At 48.4% G+C, this 19,890-nt stretch overlaps 1 protein-coding gene across 3 annotated transcripts in view; it reads left to right on the plus strand.

Annotated features, from left to right (window-relative positions):
- The window catches only part of Swm (Zinc finger protein swm), a 73,406-nt gene that overhangs the window by 28,857 nt on the left and 24,659 nt on the right, over window positions 1-19,890 (plus strand). For all 3 annotated transcript variants that reach the window (XM_077702978.1, XM_077702979.1, XM_077702980.1), the window contains 9 exons: window positions 713-862; window positions 2,006-2,285; window positions 3,533-3,707; window positions 5,451-5,771; window positions 10,527-10,649; window positions 10,743-10,817; window positions 11,041-11,100; window positions 14,428-14,583; window positions 19,141-19,248. In XM_077702978.1, the coding sequence (XP_077559104.1) occupies window positions 713-862; window positions 2,006-2,285; window positions 3,533-3,707; window positions 5,451-5,771; window positions 10,527-10,649; window positions 10,743-10,817; window positions 11,041-11,100; window positions 14,428-14,583; window positions 19,141-19,248 (1,448 nt within the window). The remainder of the gene's footprint in view (window positions 1-712; window positions 863-2,005; window positions 2,286-3,532; window positions 3,708-5,450; window positions 5,772-10,526; window positions 10,650-10,742; window positions 10,818-11,040; window positions 11,101-14,427; window positions 14,584-19,140; window positions 19,249-19,890) is intronic.

Raw genomic sequence — 19,890 nt, forward strand, 5'->3', positions numbered from 1 at the left:
TTTTTAATTTGTACTGAGTACCACCAAATCAGCTAAGACGCAAGTGGTAGCCCCGTGAAATGCCTCGTTAATCAGTCAGAAGCGTTTAAAAAAGCTCCGCAGCAGACCACGCTGCACCTGTTGGCAGATCACACGTAAACAGCCATGACGCGCCTGTGATGCTCCGGCCGACAGGCTTCTTCCTCTGGCCAGCCTCGCAGCTGGACCACTGGTTGAGCTTTGCAGCCTTTGCGGCAAACGCTTCACCCATTTGCTGCCCCGTGTGGGCGTAGAGCTTGCATGCAGGCTTGCTCCCGAGCTGCTGACCGTCCGGCCACTCACTGGACGGTTGCAATGTCACCTCAATGGCCGCACTCTTCTCGCAAAATCGCCAATTTTTGCTGACCGCTTGCGGCGTCCACGCACGTATTTCAGCTGTTGTATTTTGTATGCTTTCTTTTTCAGCAGACTATACAGAAATAGTGTTTTCAAGAGGTCAAAATTTTGAGTGCAGTTGGCCTTTTAAGGTTTGTCCCCACTGCATACGTGCGCAGCCAGATTCGGTCTCCGAGTGCAAGTGCAGTGGCGGTGGTTGCATGACAGGCGCTGTACTGACAGGGGCCCTTTCTCCAGCCTCCTCCAGCTATTTCTTGTGTGCTGCATTACCCAAGGTTGCCGACACCGGTGTGTACGAGGTGTGGGGCTACCTGACAGCCATCCCTCTGCTTTGCAGAACCTTACAACCCGGAAGCCCCCGGCATGGAGCGGCCCCTGCGGGTGGGCCCGCCTCCTTTCTGGGGCCCGCCTCCCGTCTTCCACCCTCCGCGGGCTCCCCACAGGGAGCTCATTGGAGTGCCCACGGTGGGGCCACCGCCCACCCAGGGTGAGCGAGGGGGACACCGTGGGGTGGCGAGGAGGGTGTCTCTGGCTCACTTGTTTGGTGACGGTGGGAGGGCTTGTTTCAGCAGGGGTAGGTGGGACAGGCGTTGTGTGCAGTGCTACGTTGCAGTAAACAGTCAAAATTCTCTTCAATTGCCCGTATTTTCCATAGAACTCTCATTTGATGGTCTAACAACGAGATAGCCAAATACACTTTGTTTCTTTCAGAATCAAAGAAAAACCACACTCCTGCCTATGGAGGCAGCTCTCGAAATTACTATCTTTGTGCCCTCACAGCAACAAAATGCCTCAGGGATTGGTAGCCAGCATGTTGTTTTTCACTTTGTTCCTTAGGACGTGGGAGAAAACCCAGAAGGGCCAAAATTTGTGTTTTTAGGGATTGAAAGAACAACAAATGAAATCAGATTTAATTGTTATCATGAGAAAAAAAAATCTCGTTTCTTTTCCTGTCTGGGTAAGAACCAGCCTGAGAATACGCTCATGCAGCAAATGAACAGTGAAATAATTCGTTTTGCTAATGATTGGCAAACATTAACTGGGGCTTGCCTCCTCCCCCCTCGACGCAATAGCAAGCCATTGCACCTGGGGCGGTATTCTCATGTTTGTCCATTTTGAAAATGTCTGTTTTGTGTCCGTTTTATTGTGACGTACTTCCAGTTGTAGGCGGGCTTTGAGTTGACTTTTGCGCTACTGTTCTTGTGAACACATTTTAACGACTAAACCTATTTTTCTAAACGACTAAAACTATCTTTCGTGTGTTTATTGTTCCGCCAGCGAACCAACAACAAGGCGACGAAAATCATTTGCTCCAAACCGTCTGCTCCGAGAAGCCGTGGCTCATAGCTACGCCGTGCTTGCATGGTGTCACATCGGGGTGTTCGCTTTTAGCCAATCAGGGCCTGCTCAAAACGGACACTTTTGAAGCGGACGCAAAACGGACAAAACATGAGAATACTGCCACTGGTCATTTCAGCGGCGGCTCAGAGAGGCGCCTATCCTCCTAAAAACGTGCGGGTGTTGTGTTTCCTCTTGGTCGGCATGGCTTTGTGTCAGCAGTGCGGCCCTTGCTACGTGTCTTCTTTCTGGCCCCGTCGTGAAGACATGTCTCCCCTCTGTGCCAATGCAGCCGACCTGAGCCAGCCACCCCCGCCCCCTCCCCCCGGCCACGGCGTGATGGACCCGAGGACAGGCACCCGGCTGGGGCCCCCGGGCATGGCCCCGCCACCGCCGGACGAGGGGGCCACTGCCCTGTCGGCCGCACCTCCACTGCCCCAGGGTCCTCCTCCGCCCATGCGGGGGCCCCCTCCGCCACCCATGCACCACCACCCTCACCACCCACACCACCCGGGGGCCATGCAGGGTCCAGGAGGAGGAGGAGGAGGTGGAGGACCACGCTATGGCCGCGGGTCAGTGCCTCTACCGAGATGCAGGGGGTTGGGGTGCTTTTCTTTTTCTTTCTTTTTTTTTTTTTTTTTTTTTCTTTTTTCTTTTTTCTTTTTCAAGCCCCAAGAGCTTTCCTGGAGGGGCATTGAAGTTGGTTGTGCATTTTGCCATATTACCTTTGCAAATCAAAGCTATAGAATGGATAGGGCATAGTTATTTCACTTGCACACATTTAAAAGTGCCGGAGAGTCTGAACTTTGGTGAGTCGGTACATGTCTAGGTGGAATGGCGCTAAAACAGAACACGGAAGACCGACATAGGTGCTGTGTCGGTCAATGGCACCTCTTTATTAAAGGTGCTGTAGGCGGCCGGTGAGGCGGTGCGGCCGAGCCCACGTTTATTTCAGTTGCGTTGGCCGTGCCATGGTCAGGACAAGGCACGTAGAAACGGGGTGCCGTTCCAGACCGGGTGCCGGGCGCCTAGTGTCTCCCGTGCCAGCTGGCCAATCTGCTGATGATGATGGTGGCGCTACAGTGCCATTGATTTCTTTGCGTCGTCCTTGCCAATTCACTCACATAACTTTGACGACACTCGCCAGTTTGCAGGGAGAAGTATAGCAGATTGCAAGCTCGCATGACCTGCATAGCTGGTTTGTAAACAAGCAAGGCAATATTTACCATGTTTTATGCAGGGGGGATCAAAATCCTGGGGGCTGAGGTATTGTCAAAAAACATTGCAAACCAGGGTGACATCGGTGCAGTCGTTTGTAAGGCAGCCAGTAACAATCCCCAATGTTTTCTCTTTCAAGGATTGCAAATAAACTAAAGCTCCACACTTGTGTGCCCAGGGGTGGAAGAAGGCAGTGAACAACAACATGGGCTAACCTTCATACTGCAGCCAGAAATAGAGAGTTTGGTAAATTTGCTTGGGTGTGTTTTTTTTTTTTTTTTGAAGGGCCTTGGGTGAAATTTTTGGCAGGTCTATTGTAAGCAGAACAAAATTAAAGCAATACAAGCCCACATTAGCAGTATTTGCTGTCACAAAGGTGTTCAGAGTGACTGCATCTGTGGTTTTCTCACGCAGTGCTCTTAGCTGTAGCATGGGCCATTCTGTTACTGCATATGGTAATGCCATGCCTTTGTGGAGTGCCCACGTTGTGATGGCACCTGGGAGCTTGAATGCAGGGTCATAACGCAAGAGGTGTTATGACCCTGCCTGCCGTGTCCTTTCGCCGAGTAACACGTGTGGGGGGCTCCCGTCTCTGATCCAGGGGCATGCACGGTGGTCGTGGCCGCATGGACTACGGCCGCGGCGGCATGAACAACCGGGCGGCCAACCACTACGACCGGTGCGAGCTCGAGGTGCGCAAGGTGCCCCGAGGGCTCAACACCATCACCCAGCTGAACAACCACTTCTCACGGTTCGGCAGCATCGTCAACCTCCAGGTAGGCCCAGCCTTCTCTTCCAAGTGCTGCACTGGTGGAGCTGTAGAACGTCCTCCTTACTCCGAGCACTGGGCGTAGGCTTAGCACCACACGACGGCTGAGAGAGAAAAATAGGACGTGACTTGTGGCACCTTGTGTGGCAACTTTCCAAAAATTGATTATGGGGTTTAACGCGCCGACGCAATGCAGGCAATGAGGCGCGCCGTAGTGGAGGGCTCCAGATTAATTTTGACCACCTAAGGATCTTCAACGGGCGCTGAAATCTCGTACACGGGCGTTTTTGCTTTTCGCCTCCATCAGAAAGGGGGCCGCCGCAGCCGGGAATTGAACCCACGTCCACGTGCTCAGCAGCACACCGTCTTAGCCAACTTTCCAAGAATAGCTGCGGTGGGGGGTTTGAATTGCAGGTTTTGATGAACCTCAATTGGGAAGTCTGTGACTTTTCGTCGCAGCTCACTGGGGTCACTTGTGTAAAGGCTATTGTTTTCTTTCTGTAAATGGCAAATGGCACTACAATCGAATCCCACAACAATGAAATTGACGGGGTGTGTGAAAAATTTCTTTGAAGGGGAAATTCGTTGACGTGAAGTCTGCCCTAACACACCACAGAAGGGCAAGAAAATAGCCCTGTAGATTATCCGCATCATTGACAGCAGAACGCAATGTTTAGAAAAAGGATTGATGCGCAATTGCGCCGTGTTTATTCGAATAACAAATGTACCAATAGTTATCTGCTTTTTACCTGCACGTAAAGAGCGTGTTGAAAAGGGGGGGGGGGGGGGGGGGGTGCTGAAGAAATACACTCGCAAAACATATTGCTGTACAACAAGGCATATCTACCAAGATGATTTGCTCGGCCTTCGAAAGCCCCCTTCTAGCTTGTGGCAAGCAGGAGAGGTGCCGTAGCCCGCGGACGTGGTTTCAAGACTTAACACGAAAACATTATTTTTGCTTTCGACTGAACAACTGTAGAAGGGAAACGGCAATGACAGCTGCTCGCAACACATACATGACGTCGCCGTGCTAGCAGCAGAGCACGTTCGCACGATTTCAACCGGATATAGATTGGCTGTAGCTCTGGATTGGCTGCAGCTCCGTCTTGGCAAACCGGGCGTGCGCCTTAGGTAAAAATGGCCAGCCACATCGTTATCACCAGCAAACAATGGTGTCCACCTATGAGTTTGTTGTTTTTGTTTTTAGTGGTGGTGTGAAGGCACGGTGCACATTTTCAGTGAAACGAAGCGCTTTGAGTGTATAAAAAGCTACAGATAGCTTTCGTTATGCTTATTTTATCGTAAAATAATTGTTCAAACCGAGCCCCAATCAGTGAAAATTTCGTTGAAGGGAAAGCAAGCCAGACAAATGGTTCGTTGTGGCGAGGACTGTGTTGGATTGACTTCTATGGCTAGCTGGCGGGGAATATGAAATACTTTTTTGAAGCGGAAATTTCGTTGTAGCAGACTTCATTGTGGCGGGATTAGACTGTACGCTTGTCTCCAAATTATTTCTTGTCACTCTTTCATTTCCTCTGCCTCTATTGGGTGTGTATAGTCATTGGCTGTACAAACAAAGGGTGCTCTGTGCTGAGTAATGCAGTAGTGGCCTTTCTCTGAAGAAAGCCAAATTTTCTTGTGATGTTTGAGGGAAACTGATGTCCCGGGAGTTTAGGCAGTGCATTCCACTGCATTGTCCAGTGCATCGGTCTCTGGGGGCTCAGTCGGGAATGTTTTTGGGCTGCCCCAGGTGTGCTACGAGGGCGATCCCGAGGCTGCCCTGATCCGTTTCTCGACCCATGCCGAAGCCAACGCGGCGTACCGCTGCACGGAGGCCGTGCTGAACAACCGCTTCATCAAGCTCTTCTGGCACAACAAGGACCGCACTGCGGCCACCGCGCCCACAGCAAACGGCAGCGGGGACGTCACTGCGGCATCATCAGCACCGGCCATGGCCGGCAGTGCTGCTGGTGCCAACAGTCCAGCAAACGGGTCCACGATTGCGACAGAGGCAGCGGCGGCGCCACCGAAGAACATCAAGGACCGGCTCGGAGCACCCCCCATTGAAAAGGTGAGACAAAATCGTCGGGAGCCATTTGTGACAGCTGACCAGGGCCCAGCCTCAACAGAACTGTAAAAGCCTCCCCTCATCTCCCTTTTGGAAAAGGCTGTGCCATCCTCAGTTGCAGAAAGTAAAACATTTGGCCCTGGTTGATCTGAGGGTGGTTTTCTGCTGTCAACGTACGATAGAGGCACGTAAGGCAGCGGGTCGTAACGAGATCGTAATGTCCACAAGAGGAGCTGATGTGTCCATGCATTCAAGTAAAATTGTTGGATATAAACAGCTTAGAATTCCACAGTATATAAACTGCAAACCAACTTGTATCAAAAGAATTTTGTTTGCGAGGCCCTAGTAGTGAGAGTAATGCCGTAAGACATTTCTAGTACCTAACACTCCACACCGCCGGTCAGTCCAATACATTGCAGGTCTACCACAGCAAAAATACAGTGCGTGACACCTACTTTACTAAAGCTGCTTTCATTCATTCGACATAGCGTGTCGTTTGCAAGGTATACGAATAAGGTGAAAAGCGTGGAGTGTCTCTGCAGTTGGAAACGCCGCTACATGCATGACCGCTGCAAGCATCTGCCAGCACAGTCAACAAGGAGCCCACTGTGCAGCTAAAGCCACAGCAGCTAAAACTTGTCACCACCCACCAGTGCGGAACTGTTGCTAAAAATCGTGACGGTCGAGTCCATTATAAGTGGGCTCAACTGTAATGGACCTTTTTTCAGTACCAGTACTCCTAGGCCACCATGGGGAACTAAAAATGGCAGTAAGGCATGCCCAAAAAAAAATCAGGCTTTCGGAGAACTTGTGCACAAAACATCCTGGTCCTGCAGTCCCTCCCGCCCTCCCTCTCTCACCCGTCACCCGTACCTTTCACATGAATGTCACGGTAGCAGGGGTACGTGCCCGTGACTAATCTGCAGCGGTCAAAACGTCCCTTCTTTCCTTTTTTTCATTTTTGTTACTTCCTCACTGGCAGCCACTGGTCGCAGCATGGTCAGCCTCAAATGCCTTTGTCACTTTACTTAGGAAGCCTTTTTGCGTGCATGTAGGAACCCACCACGAGCTGTTGAAAGAGAGGAAAAAAAAAAAAAGACGCTAGAAAGCATAATCGGCCCCCAAGCAGCAAGCTGAGGGGCCGGTTTATTTTGTTTGAGGTGTCTGTTTATTTTGCTGGAGGTGCCTGCCAAGAATGGCAGACCGGCAGCCCGCACATGCACAGGTTGCTACTGGAAAAAGGTCCATTGCCTGGTCTTGACACCATGTCTTGGTATGGTTGCGCAGTGCTCGTTTTGCACATGCGCGGTGCAGCCTTACAAAGCCCATGCTTTTGAGAAAAATTTCTTGGCACTGTAGGCACTGTAAGCTTTTTTATTCACTCAGTCGGGTTCTCAGAGCCAACTACGATGCCTATGTACTTAGAGCTTACAATGTCTACCTCTAACCTTAGAAAATTGGTGTAAAGTCGCCTTGCATCCTCCAAGACGGCATGAAATCTAACTTTCTAAGTTGTCACACAAAGGCTGGCTTCTAGACAGGGTTGTAGATGAGCATTGTTTTGTTACCTTGCTTCACTTCAAGCAAACTTTTTTTTTAAAGGGGCCCTGAAAGGCATTTTGAGCACACTAAATGAACTAGCGCAATCGCTAGATTGGGTCGCCAACGTCACCTGTGCCAAGTATTACTCTTTTACGCGCAGCGGAAAGCTCACACTTTTGTTGCAAAGTTTGTCGCTTTTTTCTCACCCTTTCCTTCATGTTTTTGGACGCCGCCATCTTCACATGTCTACATCATCGATTCCCAGATGTTCGTCATGAGCTAGACATCCTGCTATTGGGCGGCTTTTTCACGCACTTCCGGCAAAGAGATGAGTCGTCTGCTCAGCGTCGGCTCACCGGCTGATCTGCCAGCGGAGTGCCGGAGTGCTTTGACATTTTACGACAAACGAAACAAGTGTAAACAAACGCTTAACCGTTTGTATTGAATTGAATGCAACACGGCCATAACACGACGTGGATTTTATCTTACGTGAGTACGTACCATAAAGAAAGTCCCGTGGCACTTCTTTGGTGCAATCGCCGAGAACGCCCTGAGCCGAATGCCCGGGTTTGACGCGTACATTTTATTCAACTTCAAAACAATCCAGAGATGCGTTTCGAACGAACGCAACGTCACAACATGTGTTGCAAGTCTGAACCGCGATTGACAGACGATGAGTTGCCTCCTCCTGCCTGTCGTAAATACGGCACTCACCTCACACCCGGTTTGCGGGGACGAGCAGCAAGTCACAACTCTGGCGCGCAAGCGAGAAGGCTTTTAGCCAGGCACACTGCACATACCAAATGCGAGGTTGAGTGGTACGTCGTTCGAGAAAGATAATCCAGACCATGGGAAGCACTATCCACCCGCAGAAGTACAATGTCGCATTTCATCGCGAAACGAACGCGTCCACAACACACAGGAGGTGATGCACACACACACACACAGCTTCGGTCGTTGCATTGGCTTAGCTGCAAGCTTCGTTCGGACAATCAGCGATGCTACGACGATACAGAGCTGCGTGAGGACGACGTGCTAACCACTTCACGTATGTAAAAACACGGGCAAAGAACTAGGTTCATCGGAAGCAAAAAATCTTTCCTCCATTATAGTGCCTGAAATATACTGGCTAGTGTGCCGAGAACGGGCTCCAGGCGGGCGCCGGGAGCGATGTACGCGGCCGTTTGCCGCTTGGGGCGCTGCCGTGCGGGAGTGTGCGCGTTCATCCGGCCCGAGCAGATCGCGCGGTTACCTCCGAGCTGCGTAGCAGACGGCAGCGGCAGAACTTTCCATTCCCGCTTGCGACAAAAGCGAGCGAAAGCGACGGGAATTCTGTCGCGCAACCAAAATTTGTCCCGACCATTCGACAAAAACGATCGTCGCGCGACAAAGCGACGGAATTCCTGTCGCTCTCACTCGCTTTCGTCGCAAGTGCGAACGGGCCTTTATGCGCAATCTCCGCCCCACATAAAACAAGCTCTTGCTTGTCGCCTGAGCATACGGTTGATATCTGACTACGTTACACTGTGCTTGCCAGTGTATTTAAACGATGTCACTAGGTTTGAAACGTACGCGCCCGGCGTGCAGCTTTGTAAACGCAAGCGGTTTCACATACGCACGCTATTTTGCTGCTAATAGAGTTTTAGTACAGCGTTTGTGGCCTTTGCATACGCTAAACGCTAAATTTTTGCGTCCCGCTACGTGACACCGCGATGGGAGTTTTAGTAGAGCGTCTCATCAGTTTTGCGTAGCGACACACTAATGCATACGGCGCCATCTGTCAAATGTTTTCCGAAATGTCTCGCCGGCTGATCTGCTAGCGGAGTGCCGGAGTGTTTGGACATTTTACGACTATCCAAACAAGTGCAAACAAACGCTTTCCCGTCAGTGTTGAATGCAACACATGGGTGCAGCTTGTCAGAACACGGGTTCTCGCTGATCGAGTGCAGCGTTGGTTTGCTCTTCGCCTTCACGTTCATCGCCGCTGATAAAGCGATCCGATCCGGCGCGTTTTGTGCACGGGTTCTGTGTCGGTTGAAAATGTCTTTTTTCACATGCCGCCGGTAGTAGGAATTACAACCAACGCAAAATAACACCCAGCACCAGCGGGGCCACATCTGAGACCGCGCTTTTTGGATAAACAGTGCGCGGTGCACCAAAGGGAACGAGCGCACGATTCTCCCCACGCGGCTGCGAGTTCGCCGCCGATACCAACTGCAGCCCTGCAGCTACGCACACCGCGAAAGGGCAAGGCCAGGCCGCACACATGCGGCCAGGTCATTCGTTCGCTTTTCCAGCCTGTGTCCATGGTGTCTACAGAGATGAAAAAGCCGAAAGAGCTGGCCCGTAGCAGACGGCAGTCTGTGGGAGCGCAATAGCGGAAGTACGTCACCGCTGAGGAGCGGAGCATCATGGGAGGGGAGGCCAACAGCGAAGACACAGTTGAAAGGAGGAGGAAATACGGCGCGACAATAATTCGCGGCTTTTGATTTACGATTTCTCAGCTAATACTCATCGCTTTAACAAAATTCTTGCAGGAGGAGATTGCTAATACATTGCTTTATTTGGTTACATGTACATCCATGCATCGGCGGAAGGCATTTCAGGACCCCTTTAACTAGATATGAAAATCTTTCCTGTGAAGCGTGGTCCTTTCAGCCCTGGAATATTTATTTCGAGCAATAATTGTTTTTCTGTGTTTTTGTACACCTTTGGACCTCGAAGCACAGAAACAAAAAGTTGAGCTGATAGTGCAAAAATTTATTCATTTACAGGCATGACAATGCATTAGCTCATCAGGTTATTAAAATTGTTCTTCAGAGTAGAACATAGAACAACCTTTTTTTTCTTTTTCATGTTTTCCTCAAATCTACGACACCTTGAGCCTGCAAAAAAAAAAAAATTAAGCTGGTAGCGTTAGTCTTTAGAAATGTATGGTTATTTTGACAAACCAGGATGTCAGTTTCCTTTCCTGCTCCATAGTCATACCCTGTATCTATGGGAGCTTCTTTTTCATAGTGTGTCCGGCTCCACAAAAATGCAGCAGCAGTGATGTCCATCGCAAGAGGCATTCTTGAAGAACTCTTGAATTTATGGTTCTGTTCTGGAGGTGCTAGAAGATATTTAGTGTTGTGTCGTCAAATGGCAACACCCGGGCTGAAAGAGTCAAGTATTCGAGTGCGTCTAAAAGCCCTGTTTTTGCCTGCTCTATTGCAGTCGGCCGTGTTCAACCCGATTGCCGGGAACCTTTCGCGAACAGTGTTCAACCCAGCGGCCCTGCGGAAGAACAACGTCACCAACACCATGCTGCCCAAACGCACAAAAGAGGAGCAGAAAACGGTGAGCGTCCGCGGCCAGATAACAGGCTCATTTGGAGCAGGCCACTTGCTGTGCTGGGCTCAAGAATCATTTGCACTTGTGCTGGCCTTTCAGGAAGTCATCAAGAAGAAGGTGGAAGTGCAGAGTCAGAGGCAAAAGCTTCTAGAAAAGAACCTCCAACAGTACAAGGTAAGCCAGCAGTGCTCAATGTTTGGGTGTGTCTCGAGTGCCCAGAAAGTGCTCAAAAAGTGCTTTCTGTTAGATGTTATTACGTGGAGGCAGAACTGATCAGACGCGAACCATGATTGATGAATTATGAGCGTTCTATTTACATTATTTACAAGACACCGCTGCGTAACGTTCCTGTGTTTGTGTTTGTCTCGTGACAATATGCGTGTATGTATCATTGCAGCTGCTTCTTGAAAAGCTTGGAAAGTGCAAGTCTGACAAGGAGCGGGAAGAAGTTAAGCAGGTAAGCTTGTACTGTTTTTTTTTTTAATGTATAGTTTGTAATGAGATGTTTAAACGCATTACACACTGGCTTGAAGATAGCTATGACGACAGTCAAACCCTTTGATCACGAAATCCCACGAGTATGAAATTCTCGTGGCAATGAAATATTTTCGGATCCCCGGCGAACCTCCATAGAAAGAAGCCCATGTATTTCATATCTTGGAGCAAAAAAATGTGTTTGGAAAGCGATCCTGCATTAATGAAATTCACTGCAAGTCTGGCCGGCGTGTCCAAGAAGTGCTCAAATGCATTTCTTTTTCAAACTCCAAGTGCGTAAACTGCCACAGTGCACTTGCGTGGCTGCCGCCATATTTGTTTACAAAGAACACCATGCAGCAGGCATCTGTGGATGCAGCCTCGCAGCGACACCTCCAGGGTGTCTTATGGCACATGGTGACTTATGGCACGGCTGTGGCTTGGGCTACACTAGCCGGCTACTGTGTTACTGCTGAACATTGCACGTGCTTTTGTTGTGTGTGTGGCCAGAGCAGCCAGAGCCTCCTCTGGTGGGGTGATCAACGCATTTGCTCTTATAATATGCCTTGCCTCCGCCAGCACAAAAGTGGAAATTTTTGTCGCTGCAAGATAATACAGCCATCACTGCCCAGTTAGTGGCCCAAGTGAAGGAAGGTAGGATAGCGCCGACTAGTTCGGAATCGCTTAAGGGGAGACGTGGGTCTTGAAATGAACTTTTTTATTAATTGGACTGTGATAATGAAAATCACTGTGCATATGTGTTTTGTCTTCCTCATTTCAAATATGTAATTAGTTTTCAAGTGGTAGAATTATTTTTTGAGTTATGAAGAAAACACTGGAGCCTAATTAAGTAATTTCTTACGGGCCTTTAAGGAACTTTTCATTGAATTTTTTTTTAAATAAATGGTATGGATGTGTAGCTTAAGACCTGCCATGCATGCTGAAGCTATTTATATTCCTGTAAACATAGTTGATTGGATAGAATTAATCTAATTATGCCAAGTACAGTTTTCTGAAAACTTAATCACCACTAATTATTACCCATAACATTTATTTGAGGCAAAATGAACCAATTAAAATAGCTTCAGCATGCACTTCATTTTATCCCGAATTCAACGGTATAACACTTGTAGAAATCCTTTGAAAAAAACTACCTCAAAACCCCTGTAAGGCTAGGCACATATGCAAAAAAAAGGGAAGCTGAGAAAGTCGCAGTTGAAGTTTTACTACAAGTGACAGTTTTATCTATTGGGCATATGAAAAAAAGAAAGGTTCTAGAATGTAGCTCGCGTTTCGCTCAACACGAGCATACCAAGTTTGCTGAAATCAGTTGGTGGGAAAATTATGAAATCCTCTGTCTACAGATGGCACCTGGCAGAAAAACTGAACAAAAGCAAAGCCAGAACGTTGCTTCAATTTTTATGCTGTTGGCATCGCGCCGTCTCTCTTTGGCGACTAGGGCTGAGGTGCCGAGCGTGCACAGCAGTTGTAAACGCTATTTTGTTATGTTACTGCTTCATTTGTAGCAATCAAATCGGATTTGCATCGCGTGAAGTGAGTTGCAGCGAAGGGGCTGGTAACGGAATGCCCGCCACTGTTCTGTAACGTGCATGCGCTTGGCTAGGTGGGATAACCACGTTTTCGGTTTAATCTACTCGTATATCACGTCACCAACGCACATTGTGCACAGTGTGAACATTTATAATTCTCAAATCGCTCATCTATATGGTAACCTGCCGACGAGTAAGCGCGCGCCGGAGACGAGTAAGCGCGCGCCGGAGTGCGGGCCGATCCACCGCAGCATCGTTGATAACAGAATGAACACACTTCCCTTGCGACGTCGACATGCGGCATCCTCCACTTTATCATTTCTTTTCTTTCTATTTGTTGCTGATCGAAAGATAGACGCACCTTAGTGCCCCCGCAGGCGTAATCATATCGCTACGCTATCGTCTCGGCAGCCCGCGCGGGCGCTAAGCCTACCTCCGTCTCGGCGCCGTTCTCGCGATAAGTCGTCGTCACAGGAGCAGAAAATCGTATTTCAGGCACTTTTAATAATGCCTCTTCTTCCTTTCGGTTATCGATAGACATCTTTACTTTATTTTTACGCCATGCGGGGCTTTTGCCGGTCCTCGCATAGACGAATACATGAGCCGTTGCCCTCTGATGAGAGTGCCGAGCAGACGACCCACGGCGCCCAGCCAATGAGGTTGCGCCCTGCGGTCACGTGCAGTCAGTAACCAATTAGGCGGCGCGATCCGTCTCTTTTCTACCCCGGTTTTACTCGCAACCAACGGACGAAACGGAGTGGTTCTGGCGGGGAATTGAAAACGAAAAGACGCGCTTTCGAATGAGACCAAGATGGGCGCCGTGGCGCATGTAGAACCCGAGGGGCGAGTCGTCGAAAAAATGCTATTTTCGCGTCGAATCTTGGCCGATTTTAGCGGGCGTCGGTGCTATAAATTGATATTATGGCTCAAATACGTACTCCTGGGTCTAGATATTTTGCTAACCGGTAGAAGAATAGCTCTACTTTCCGAAAATGGCGATTTCTAAAAATCGATTTTTTGGCCAAATTTCGGGATTCCAAGACCCGCGTCTCCCCTTAACTGTACCATTTCGAAAAATAGGCACGCCACTCTTTAATGCGTGCACAAAACAAAACAATGACAGCTGCGCCTTTTCGGATGTGAACAAAGCTGTGCTCACCTGGTTTTGTGAACAGCATTGGAACAACGAGATGCCACTCTCTGGCAAAGTTTATCAGCAGAAGAAGCGGGGCTTTGCTCTGCGTGCTCGGGCATACTTGGTGCCGAGGGTCAATGAGAAAAACTTGCAGAGAAGCTAACCCGCTGGATGTTTTAGATGCGCTTGGCACGACGACTAGCAGTGAACCACTTTTTGTTGTGCGGGAGCTGAGCTCTGAAGTTGCTGCGAAGTAAGGCTCGCAGTGCAGTATAACCAACTTTCAGAAATAAATTTTCAGTTTGTTGGCATTTGTCCTGTCGTTTATGTTTCATTCTTGGGGCAATGAAATTCCCACAGAAGCGAACTTTTTGGCTTCCCTAGGCGGTTTCGTTATTGCGGGGTTCAACGGTACAAGTATTTGGTCGGTAGGAAGATGTGTAAAAGGGCTCATGGCGAGCTGACCCCCACTCTTCGACTAGCAAAGCAGTAGCACAGTTGTCAGTGGCATTCTGTGCAAAGTGTATCCGTCCTGGGATGAGTCCTGCATTATTGTCGAGTGTAAATGTCGGCCCTGGCACCCGTCGTAATGAGTGTCTCGGTCTCCCCCGTCTTGGATGTGCAGACGATAGCGTCCCTGCAACCGGTGATTGAGAAGCTGCAGGTGGAGTTCAAGAAGGTCACCAATGAGCTCATTTCGAGCAGGGCGCCCAAGGCAGGCCCTGGCTCCACACTGGCGGCCCTCAAGGCCGACGTGCCACACGGTCCAGCTGGCCGCACTGTAAGTTGCTTTTCCCTCCCCCCTACATCTTCTTCCTTCCCTCTTTTCCCTCTTATTTAATTTTTCCTTCTCTCCCCCTTCCCCTTTTGTTGTGGTGGGGTTGGTAACCATATTACACAGCTGCCTCTGAAGAGCAGTTCTGCTTGGAAAATGCCCTGACATTTAAATTCTTTGTCAAAAAGTATGTTAAAACCTGGCACTGCCGAATCTTCTGGCTGTCTCCAAGGCATCATCCTTTTTTCTTTCTTTTTTTTCACCTTTTAAAGCAATCAGAATCCACAATTGTTTATACTAGTATGCCAAAGTGGCTCTGCTTTGGTGTAAGAAAGAAAAATTGGCGGCCTTTTTCACATAACAAAGGCTTTTGTGTTGTAGACGAAGTGGATAAAATTTTAAGGCACCGTGCTGCGGGCATGGCAACGTTCCAGGTTCGTTTACACCAGCAACCAGAGAGGTCGTGCTTCTGCAAGAGCCAGAAAAGAAAAAGAAACTGTGCACCACGCTCACTACACTTTGAAAAATTCCCTGGTGGTTTTAGCTAATAAATTCACTGCGTGTTTCTTCAGCTTGTGAAGACTGGGGAAAAAAAATTGGAGTTTATAAACTTTACTAACCTGTCAGCTATGAGTCGCACTTCCTGTAAGTCTTCATTTCGTACAATTACATGCTCTCTTGTGGGTCTTCTCTGGAAAGGAATGTTTGCTTGCTTGCTGTAGGGTCACCAAAGGCAAAGTTATTTGAATTGGCAGGTGGCTACGGTTCTGGGTTCCTTTGGGGGCGTTTGATATGTTTTTGTTTGCGAGCACCTCAACATCTCGGCTTGCTGTGGGCTGCTGCCAACACCGAAGCCTTCGTGCTTGCCACAGTGAAATTGTGAATTTTTGTTATTTGGGTTACTGTAGTGAACATCAAAAAGCAATTATGATTAGGTTATAAAATGCACAAGTTTTGTTTGCAATCAGCTATTACAACACAAGCTTCTGCTTTGTGAGTCTGTCAATTAATGGAGTTTTTTTTTTTTTTTTTATGTATGGCGTCTCTCTGTAGGAAAATAGCTGCACATAGCGCATGCAAGTTATTGCAAGTGCCGCTGTGTGATTCCTAGTGGCGGCTGCACTGTAACCTCAGTATCTACAGCACTGGTGCTTGTCACTTCAGTGGCCTTTGACTGGCCAAACTTTCAGAGCATTAAAGGCTTTTTGGCTGGCTGAAGTTGCCAAAGTGTAGTCTACACTTTGTAGCAGAAACATTGTAGCTGCTATTGTATTGATAATCTGGCAAAACGATTGTGCCTTCCATCCCAACTTGTTGGGTTAGTGGTGGTTTTGGTCTTTGCAATATCTACTAGGGTGAGCTGCTGTGTTGATACCTCTCATCATACCCTGCATCGCCAAAGAGATTGAAAGAGTAGTGTTTGTCTTAACTTGGTCGCTCCTTAAGCAGGGAAGATCACTTTTTGATCCCGAGGGCATGCGGGTAACGCCCTTAGGAGCTTTGGCTCTTTCCGCATGGCTTTGTGTTGGCCGAAGAAAAATGGCCGATTTTGGGTGCTTCCAGAAAACCTTTTGTTCTCTAGAGCTACTGGACACATTTAGCATTGCTGTGCGTGAAATTGTAGCCTATAGGTTTCTCTTTCAAACACAGTACAGCAGTTTTGTGGAAGGTGTAGTTATTGAGAGTTTGGTCAAGAGAACGAAAAAATGTGCAAAAAAAGTGCAGTTAAACCTTGATTTAACGAAGTCGGTAAAATTCGTAATTTACTTCGCTACATTGAAATTTCGCTACATTAAAATTCGCTGTTATAATGAAGTGTTCATCGCGTGAAGCGTTTCCTGCAAACGAAAACGTGGCGCGCTTACGCGGTTGATGCACTGCTTCTGTTTCTGTCGGAGCATAATCGTCTACGCGGGCATCAGCATGAACTGCATGGAGCGTTTTCTCCCCGCAAAAACGCGCCCCGCAAGCCACAGGCACGCTGACGCAGCCGCGGAGACCACCCGTGCGATGCAGTTAGCTCAAGCGACTGCTTCTTTCCGCTCGCTGAAACGCTACTTGAGGGGCAAACGAGAGGGGCATGCGAGAAATAAAGCAGATAATGTAGGAGAAATTTTCACTGCAAAACGTCATACGCGTCGCTTACGAAAGTGTCCATCAAATATCCTCCGCGATCTCTGGCGGGGCTAGCTGGCATCCCCGAGCGCTTTGAAGCTCCCGCCATAGGGTGCGCGCCTCTCCATTGGCTAAACTGGTCAGGCTCCTCCCACTGCTGCACGCAGCGCGAGTCGCTTTCCGGCCGAAGCAGATTCCACCCTCGGCGCGCAATGGCGGACGCGGGCGTGAAAGAAACGCACGTGCAAGGCTGATACAGATTCACAAATGCTTGCTGGAACAATGGAGCCCAACAAGCATGAGCAATTGATTGATTGTAGGGTTTAACGCGTAGTGGAGGGCTCCGGATTATTTTCACCACCTGGGAATCTTTAACGTGCGCCGAAATCTCGTGCACACGGGCATTTATGCTTTTTGCCTCTATCAGAAAAGCAGCTGCCGCAACAAGCATGAGCAAACTCGGAATGAAGGGCGAAGCGGCGGCCCCGCCATAGACGTTTAGGCTTACCACCGCGGAGGATATTTGATGGGCACTTTCGTAAGCGGCGCGTATAACGTTTTACAGTGAAAATTTCGCCCACGTTATCTGCTTTTTTTTCTTGCCTCTTGTTTGCCCCTCGAGTTGCATTTTTCGGCGAGCAGTTAGAAGCAGTCGCAGAGCTACCCGCATCGTGCGGGTGGTCTCCGTGGCTGCATCAGCACGCCTGTGGCTTGCGGGGCGCGTTTTTGCGGGGAGAAAACGCTCCATGCGGTTCACACTGATGCCCGTGTAAATGATCAAGCTCCGACAGAAACAGTGCGCCATCCGTGGCACACTGCATCCGCGGCATTGGGTGGTCCGTGTCGCCGTTCACATTTTCCCGTTTCGGCGCTTGCATCTCCCAAAATCTACTTCTAAAACTAAAATTTCATGCCTAACTCTCCATGAAGCTTCGTTCCATTAAAATTTCGTTAAACGGGACATCGTTACAGAGAGGGTGAAATTACATGGTGTGCATACACTTGAAGTTACAAAAAATTCCGTGGTTCATTACATCGAGGGTTTTGTTACATTGAAGTTCGTTACGTCGAGGTTTAACTTATACACTAAACACCAATAGGCGATTTTACTGAGCCTAAAAATTATTTTAGGAATTCTAAGATATACAAAGTGTTTCTGTGTTCCTAAGCTATGATTCAATATATACATCAACATGTACACCAAGTTCTGGATTTTTGCGGGCCCACCAACCTAATGGCCCTGACAGCTGTGATACTCCGTGAAGCCACTCGAGAGTCGGTCGGTCTCTTGAAAATATGTATCCAAGCCTGCTTGTTTGTGTTCTCGCGCAAAATTCTTATCACTTCAATAGTGAAAAGAAAAAAAAATTAGCGCTTTTGAGAAGCAGCATGTGTCACTCCGCAGAACTAATTTTACACGAGCGCCAGGCTATCTTGAAGGTGATAATGCAATACAGCGCGGTGCATTTGGCAAAATATCCCCACCACGTGTTGTCCGGATCCTACACGTGAAAGTAATACTGCAGTCAAGTATTAGGCACGTTTTGTTTATAAATACAACGTGAAGTCAAAAACAAACCTTCCCTGGCAGCACCTGCCGAAGTCTGAGGCTGTTTAATGGGAGAGTCTTCATCAGAACTGAAATCAAGAGTCCACATCGTTGCTGGAGTCATCATTGCTGCTGTGGTAAAAAAAAATAAGCAGCAACAGTGGCTGAAGTTCCTGAAACCGCTGTCCGTCTTTGCAGAGCACTCGGTGAAACAGGACGCCACTTTCGTCCATCTCGCTGCTACGTTCAAATTTCACTCGCGACGCTGTCTACCCACGTGAAATGTAAACAAATGGCAACGAAACTGAAAAGAGGGTTTCCAATGAACGCGCCAGATGGCGTCAGTTGTCTGAATAATGCCATTGTTAGTGGGAGGTTTGAAAATCATCGTTCACTCGTGAACGATGGCCTACGACGTGGTCGTGTAAGAGTTAAAAGTGAAAATTTGGGACCCCTCTTAACCCTCTTAAACCCAGCCTAACTAAGTATTCTAAGCTCTCAGGCTTTTACTGCTCTCTCTCGACTTTGAATACTCTGGTAGAAATGCATTGAGTGCCTTATGGTATGCTGGAAAGCCGTAGTCCACATAAGCCTTCGTGAAGTCAAGGTAGTGCATGGAAAGCTGGATTATTTTGCTCAGTCTTTTTTTTTTTTTTTTTTCTCCTTCACTTTCACCTAGAGAACCAATTCCAGTGCTTGACATAGTTCACCGTTGATTGTGCCTAGAGCAGTTTAGGAGCGCCCGTTGCTCACCTGACTTCCTTGTTTTGTGATGTTTGCTCTGTTTCACACTTATACACGTTTCTTTCGTGGAATGTTCAGTTTAGTGGGGGAAAAAAGGAGAACGAAAAAGGTGAAATTGGACGTAACGTTAACGCTCTCTGTGTTTGCATTTGCAGCAAGCCGAGAAAGAGCTGCTTGATGCTGAGATGGACCTTTACAACAAAATTCACCGTGGAGATGACACGACTGACTTGCGCAAGCGAGTGCAAGAGCTCAGGCAACAAGTGAGCCTCTATTCTCGTAACGTACGTAGCCGCTGCTTGCTTACGCTCCACTCAAGCCCGCCGCCACTTCCCCATTTTCTTCCTCCTCTCCCTGCATCCTGTCATCAGGCACGAAACCTGCAGTCTTTGTCACAATGGCTTTGGCTTCACCGCCAGTTGCAAAGTATATGTTTAAGTGGTCCGTGCTATCTGATTATTGATATTGAAACGGATGTTTTTATCTCAAAGTCAGCAATAGAAGGAGTGCTAGGAAAACATTTGTTGATGTGAGTTTGGTGGCTATGAGCAAAACAACACATACGAGAAAAGAACGAGGCCTGTTATTGCACAGATAAATAAGGTTTAAATATGTCGTGAAGGTGACCTCCGTTAAGAGTAAAGCATTCGAGAAGCAAGTAATGGGAGGTGAAATCGAAGCAGTATCATCTAGTTAACACATTGATCTTACCGATGTGTAGTGCTCACATGTGTGGGCCCTTTAGTGTGACCCCTATTATCCGAGAGCAGTGTTATAGTGCGCACGCAACTTCGTGCATATTATCTATTATTATATCTTAGCTTAATGTCCTATGTCTGCTGAATGCATTAGTGGCAAAGATAACCACAACTAGGTCTTCAAAGAAATGAACACCCAGAGACTCC

Source organism: Haemaphysalis longicornis, unplaced genomic scaffold (genome assembly GCF_048455015.1).
Source record: "Haemaphysalis longicornis isolate Haplotype H1 unplaced genomic scaffold, Haemaphysalis longicornis Haplotype H1 scaffold_3, whole genome shotgun sequence".
NCBI classification, from domain to species: domain Eukaryota; kingdom Metazoa; phylum Arthropoda; class Arachnida; order Ixodida; family Ixodidae; genus Haemaphysalis; species Haemaphysalis longicornis.